We start from the raw sequence: 7,500 nt of genomic DNA, 5'->3' as shown, positions 1-7,500 counted from the left end.
TCTATCTTCTTGTTATGGGACATTCATCCTCCACTGTTGCCATTTCTAATATAAAATAGTGTAAAGTTCTTACTTATATCTGTCAGTAAACTCGCCATGAAAGCGCTAAAACATACCGGTGTAGTGAGTTTACATTATTCACCCAAGGAACTATAGTCATTAGAGAGTTCCAGTCTAGGGATGATGTTTGATAAGGAATTATCGAGTTCGAGCCTATTATCGAATCCTCTTATCGAACCGATTCCTTATCGATTCTCTTATCGAGTCCAGATAGGTTGTTGTATATGGAAAAAAACACACAATATTTGGTTTAACAAAAGCTCACTTGTATTATATAATAAAAAAATAAAATCTAATAAATAAATAAATATTGACTGTTACCCACCTAAAAAAATAAAATAAAAATAAATAAATATTGACTGTTACCCCACTAAAAAAATAAAATAAATAAATATTGACTGTTGTTACCCAAAGTATATTAAGTGGGATTTTTCAGAAAAACAATTATATAAGGTAACACAAAAACAACCTGTGTCTGTGATCACTATAGGTGTATAAATAATAATATAGTGTTAAATAAAATCAGTCCCTTAGGCACAAAACTGAAAATAATACAGCTCTCCAAAAAGTGCACTTCTGCTGCTATTTGACATAACTGTTTGTTATGATGCTTTGACATTTTTGCACTTTATTTCTTTATTGAAAGAAAATTCTATGAAGAGAAAAGTTGTTTGTATATGTGGTTACAATGCTAAAAAAATAAAAGTTAAAGCTAAAAAAAGAAATACACTTTATTGAGTTAACATTATTTCTTTATAGGGGGAAAATGTTATGAGCTAGAGAATATAACAACTACACTACCCAGCATGCAACGGGAGTTACGAGCATGCGCGGTAGCCCCGAAAAGTGTTGCATGTTGCCACGCTGTGAAAGTAAACGTCAAGAACTCAGCCAACACGCCTCGTCTGCATTATTTATAATTAGACAGACAACACATATACAGTGTGATTTTGTTTTGTTTACAAGGAAAGAAAAACAAAAGTTAAAAAAGGGAGATATGTTGTATATATATGTATGTGCTGCGGTTGTTTTAAGAATGTTGCGACCGCTGCCGTAAAGGAGGTGCGTTGTTAGCCTGGTTGCTATGTTTCCGGTTGGTCGTAAAAGTGTTCGTCATGTGTTTTACCCTGCTCAAATATCTCTGTAAAGTTATTCGATGGATTATAGCTTTTGTTTTGAACTTTATTACACCTTGGAGCGCTTTTTCCCGTCCATTGTTTTCCTGCTTTCGCTATCTGCGCCTAATGACTGAGCTACGTGACGTCATTTCTTGTGATGTCTCACGGAGCATTTCTGGTCGGGACGGGATTCGAATAAAGAATCAACTCTTTTCCTTTACTATAGTGGTCTCGATAACGGGTACCGGTTCTCAAAAAGGGATTCGAGTCCGAGGACTCGGTTCTTTTCTTATCAAACAACCGGGAAAACCGGTTTCGAGTATCATCCCTATTCCAGTCGACAGTTTTTTTACGGATGAGGAGATGCTGCTCCGTCATTGATTGAAGTAAAGTCTGAATGTCATTAAAACAGTTAGCTCTATCTTTTGACACTTCTTCGACTCCCGTCCTTGCACGCTACACCGCTACAACAAAGATGACAGAGACCACGTAAATAAGACCGCCAACAAAACGGCGCATCCTGAAGAAAGCGGCTTGAAGATGATCTGTAAAACATAATCTATGCTACATTTTGACCAAAGAACCACCATTACATGTTATGTAGACCACAATGAAATGTTTTCCATTAAGAAAAAAATAATAATAATATGAGCCCTTTAATGCGCCCTATAATCCGGTGCCTATTTTGTATTAAAATAGACCTGACTAGACCCGCTCATCGGCAGTACGCCTTATAATCCGGTGCGCCCTATGGTCCGGAAAATACGGTATTTATTTACGATTTCAAATGTCTTGTCTTACATAACAGTGTTTCCCATAAACTGCCAAGATACCTGTGGCGGTGGGGGCGTGGCTATGGGCGTGGTCACCATGACATAATCGATTAATTTGCATAATTTACTACAATGATATAGTTTTCTCTAAAAAGGCTAAAAAAATGTATACTTACTAATTAATAATAACAGTTTTGTTTTAAACGTCCATCCATCCATCCATCCATTTTACAATATAATTACAACACTTTATGTACATATTTATATACAGATTTGAACAATAAGTTATTCACTGAAATATATTTATTAATTGTGGTTCTTACAAAAAATATATCTTATGAAATATAAAAGCTAAAATGTCTCTTAAAGCTCTGCCCCTTTAATTAGTGCATACTAAATAATTGAACTTTAGCCTACTACTACAACCATATTATTTGCCAGCAACATAAAGTGAAACAGAGGCAGAGGTGTCCTGCCACAGTCAGTAACAAATAAACAGAAAACAGTAGTGGTCAAATACAAATAAGGCAACAAGAGAAGTATCCTACACTTCTCTTTTGTAAAGTAAATCTGAACAGCCTATATGGGAATCTACATCAACTATATGATTTGCCTGAGAAGCTGGACAGGACAAAAAAATAAATAAATTAAATTAAATAAAAAAATAATAAAAATAAAACTATCTATTTGTGGCGGACGTAATTCTGTGGCGGGCCGCCACAAATAAATGAATGTGTGGGAAACACTGCATAAGGATTGTGAATGTTTAACAGCACATGTATTTCCAATGTTTGCGTATTTCCAGTACGACTGATCTGATAATATGGTCAGAGTGCAGAAGTGTTCCTGGAGTGACGCAGAATCTACGGAAATTGTTGAAGATGTTCTAACTGTCCGACTGAATTAATGGCATTTTGTGACGTTTAGACAGTACTTCCACATACTTTACAATTGGGTATGGTTTAAAGCAGGGGTGTCCAAAGTGGGGGGCCATTTGCGGCCCGCAGCTAATTGTTTACCGGCCCGCCACACATTCTGCAAAATTGATAATATTGCAAAAATTTAAAAAAACATTTTAAAAAAGTGGAATGAGGTGAAATCTAACAAGAAAAAGTTGCAATGTTGACACAAAGCTGCCATGCAGGCTGTTTTTTTTTCTTTTGTCTTTGTTTATTTTTCTTTTTTTTGCCATTGCTAAAAAAAAAAAAAAAAAGACTAAAAATCTATGTTATAATGAATTATTACTTAAAAAATATCACTTTAAAATGTTTTATGTGGAAAAAATATTGCATATATTGTGTGGTTGCCATAAAAAAAACTCAAAGTTTTACTTGACAAAAGAGCATAATACAGGGGTGTCCAAAGTGTGGCCCGGGGGCCATTTGCGGCCCCCAGCTAATTGTTTACCGGCCCGCCACACATTCTGCAAAAATTGCAAAATTGATAATTTTGCAAAAATTAAAAAAAACATTTAAAAAAAGTGGAATGAGGTGAAATCTAACAAGAAAAGTTGCAATGTTGACACAAAGCTGCCATGCAGGCTGTTTTTTTTCTTTTGTCTTTGTTTATTTTTCTTTTTTTTGCCATTGCTAAAAAAAAAAAAATAGACTAAAAATCTATGTTATAATGAATTATTACTTAAAAAATATCACTTTAAAATGTTTTATGTGGAAAAAATATTGCATATATTGTGTGGTTGCCATAAAAAAACATCAAAGTTTTATTTGACAAAAGAGAATAATACAAACAAAATAATAGTTCAAACGTAAAATCGACAGATATATCTGAAGTTGATCTCATAATTTAAGTGTTAAAAGTAAAAAAAACCGAATAAAAATGTATCACTTTATGAATGGGGGACCTTTTGGATCCCAAATATATTTAGTAGGATTTTATTTAACATTTCACTGTGATTACTCAAAAATGTTAAATAATTAAAATCAATGGTGTCCTGCATTATTGATCTTTTAGGGCTCTAATTACTAAATACTGCATATTTCAGTTTTACTATAAAAAACAAAGTTGTTTTTGACTTTATATCAACCTGAAGTTGATATAGAGATTTACTGTAAGCGTTAAATAAAAAAATAATGATAATTGGACTTATTTTTTACATTTTAATGACTGAGACCCTTTATGGTCCCTGGGAGCCCTAAATGTTAAAAAAAAAAAAAATCCAAGTATTTTGTTAAAGTTTGAAAATGAAAAATATCAAAATGGCCGCCACATGCTTAAATTTTTCCGTGTACGGCCCTCAGTGGAAAAAGTTTGGACACCCGTGGTTTAAAGCAGTGGTCCCCAACCACCGGGCCGCGGCCCGGTACCGGTCTGCGGACCGATTGGTACCGGGCCGCACAAGAAATGTAAAAAAATTTAAAAAAATAAAAATAAAAATATATATATATTTAAAAAAAAAAAAAATTAACATAAAAACACAATATATAGATTATATATCAATATAGATCAATACAGTCTGCAGGGATACAGTCCGTAAGCACACATGATTGTATATCTTTATGAAAAATAAAAAATAAAATAAAATAAAATACACCCCCACCCCCCCCGGTCCGTGGGACAAATTTTCAAGCGTTGACCGGTCCGCAGCTACAAAAAGGTTGGGGACCACTGGTTTAAAGGATACAATGAAACACAATTCAGCACATAAAGTCAACTAGTTTTTCCACTCTACTGCTTGGATAAATCTTTCTGAGGGATAGTGTTGTACCTGAGCTGCATTCCACAGCTTATCGTGGGTCTTGGCGTTCTCCAGCTGACCTCGGCTGTACAGATAGGGCCTCTCATCTTTGGCGTGATCTTTCAAGGTCTTTTGAGCCCACTCGTACGCACCTGGAAACACGCGGCATACAAAACAAGATGAATAGGTTCTGATGCACAAGGCCAAAAAGGTCATCACATACATGTCGCACAAAGCGACGGATGAAAAGGAAGATAAAAGGTATGAAATATTAGTATGAAAATATTAATTTGATACCATATGTTGATTGGCTGCTTTTACAGGATTGACCTTTATTTCACTCAATCCCCCCAGCACTGCTTATTTATTAAAGGCCTACTGAAAGCCACTACTACCGACCACGCAGTCTGATAGTTTATATATCAATGATGAAATCTTAACATTGCAACACATGCCAATACGGCCGGGTTAACTTATAAAGTGCAATTTTAAATTTCCCGCTAAACTTCCGGTTGAAAACGTCTATGTATGATGACGTATGCGCGTGACGTCAATCGTTGAAACGGAAGTATTCGGACACCATTGAATCCAATACAAAAAAGCTCTGTTTTCATCTCAAAATTCCACAATATTCTGGACATCTGTGTTGGTAAATCTTTTGCAATTTGTTTAATGAACAATGAAGACTGCAAAGAAGAAAGTTGTAGGTGGAATCGGTGTATTAGCGGCTGGCTGCAGCAACACAACCAGGAGGACTTTGGTTTGGATAGCAGACGCGCTATCCGACGCTAGCCGCCGACCGCATCGATGATCGGGTGAAGTCCTTCGTCGCTCCGTCGATCGCTGGAACGCAGGTGAGCACGGGTGTTGAGTAGATTAGGGCTGGCGTAGGTGGAGCGCTAATGTTTTTATCATAGCTCTGACGAGGTCCCGTAGCTAAGTTAGCTTCAATGGCGTCGTTTGCAACAGCATTGCTAGGCTTCGACAGGCGGCACAGCATTAAAGGCCTACTGAAACCCACTACTACCGACCACGCAGTCTGATAGTTTATATATCAATGATGAAATCTTAACATTATAACACATGCCAATACGGCCGGGTTAACTTATAAAGTGACATTTTAAATTTGCCGCTAAACTTCCGGTTCGAAACGCCTCTGAGGATGACGTATGCGCGTGACGTAAACCGGCGAACACGGGTATGCCTTCCACATTGAAGCCAATACGAAAAAGCTCTGTTTTCATTTCATAATTCCACAGTATTCTGGACATCTGTGTTCGTGAATCTGTTTCAATCATGTTCATTGCATTATGGAGAAGGAAGCCGAGCAAGCAAAGAAGAAAGTTGTCGGTGCGAAATGGACGTATTTTTCGAACGTAGTCAGCCACAACAGTACACAGTCGGCGCTTCTTTGTTTACATTCCCGAAAGATGCAGTCAAGATGGAAGAACTCGGATAACAGAGACTCTAACCAGGAGGACTTTTGACTTGGATACACAGACGCCTGTAGAGAACTGGGACAACACAGACTCTTACCAGGATTACTTTGATTTGGATGACAAAGACGCAGACGTGCTACTGTGAGTATGCAGCTTTGGCTTTTTTTTGCGTATGTACGTAACTTTTTTAAAATATATAAGCTTTATGAACCTTGGGTTAGGTGAACGGTCTTTTGGGCTGAGTGATTGTGTGTGTTGATCATGTGTTTGAATTGTATTGGCGTGTTCTATGGAGCTAGGAGCTAGCAGAGGAGCTAGGAGCTAGCATAACACGTACCGTACCGTACGTGCGCGTCACGTACGTAACTTTTTAAAAATATATAAGCTTTATGAACCTTGGGTTAGGTGAACGGTCTTTTGGGCTGAGTGATTGTGTGTGTTGATCAGGTGTTTGAATTGTATTGGCGTGTTCTATGGAGCTAGGAGCTAGCAGAGGAGCTAGGAGCTAGCATAACAAACACGCAGGTGTTATTATGCAGGATTAATTTGTGGCATATTAAATATAAGCCTGGTTGTGTTGTGGCTAATAGAGTATATATATGTCTTGTGTTTATTTACTGTTGTAGTCATTCCCAGCTGAATATCAGGTCACCCCCGGCTCTCACAGCATCTTCCCTATCTGAATAGCTTCAACTCCCCACTAGTCCTTCACTTGCACTTTACTCATCCACAAATCTTTCATCCTCGCTCAAATTAATGGGGAAATTGTCGCTTTCTCGGTCCGAATCTCTCTCACTTCATGCGGCCATCATTGTAAACAATAGGGAACTTTGCGTATATGTTCAATTGACTACGTCACGCTACTTCCGGTAGGTGCAAGCCTTTTTTTTATCAGATACCAAAAGTTGCAATCTTTATCGTCGTTGTTCTATACTAAATCCTTTCAGCAAAAATATGGCAATATCGCGAAATGATCAAGTATGACACATAGAATAGATCTGCTATCCCCGTTTAAATAAAAAAAATTCATTTCAGTAGGCCTTTAAGAGTGTAGTTACAGGTCCAGTGTTTGGTTCGGTCTATCCTTCCAGTCAGGGGCTTATTTCTTCTGTTTCTATCTGCATTTAAGCACAATACTATCACCTTAGCTCCGTAGCTAAAGAGCTTCACCGGTGTATTGTCGTGGAGATAAAAGTCACTGTGAATTTCCATTTTGCGTTCTCGAGTCTCATTTTCAAGAGGATATAGTATCCGAGGTGGTTTAAAATACAAATATTCGTGGGCAACCACCCACCCACCACCACGAAAAGAATACCTACCGGAATTAATAAAAGACTATCGATGCTGTCATCTAGCAAAGCTGAATTCGACAAAGCAACGCCCCCGTACCACAAAAGCACTTGATGAAAGCGGAT

The 7,500-nt window shown here is 37.3% G+C and overlaps 1 protein-coding gene across 4 annotated transcripts in view; it reads right to left on the bottom strand.

Annotated features, from left to right (window-relative positions):
* cpdp (CPD photolyase) overlaps positions 1-7,500 on the bottom strand; it is a 57,048-nt gene that overhangs the window by 6,416 nt on the left and 43,132 nt on the right. For all 4 annotated transcript variants that reach the window (XM_062069580.1, XM_062069581.1, XM_062069579.1 and 1 more), the window contains exon 8: positions 4,677-4,798. In XM_062069580.1, coding sequence (XP_061925564.1) covers positions 4,677-4,798 — 122 coding nt within the window. The remainder of the gene's footprint in view (positions 1-4,676; positions 4,799-7,500) is intronic.

Source organism: Entelurus aequoreus, linkage group LG14, assembly GCF_033978785.1.
Source record: "Entelurus aequoreus isolate RoL-2023_Sb linkage group LG14, RoL_Eaeq_v1.1, whole genome shotgun sequence".
Lineage (NCBI taxonomy): Eukaryota > Metazoa > Chordata > Actinopteri > Syngnathiformes > Syngnathidae > Entelurus > Entelurus aequoreus.
The sequence above is the reverse complement of the archived record's forward strand: the minus strand, read 5'-3'. Positions and strand labels throughout refer to the sequence as shown.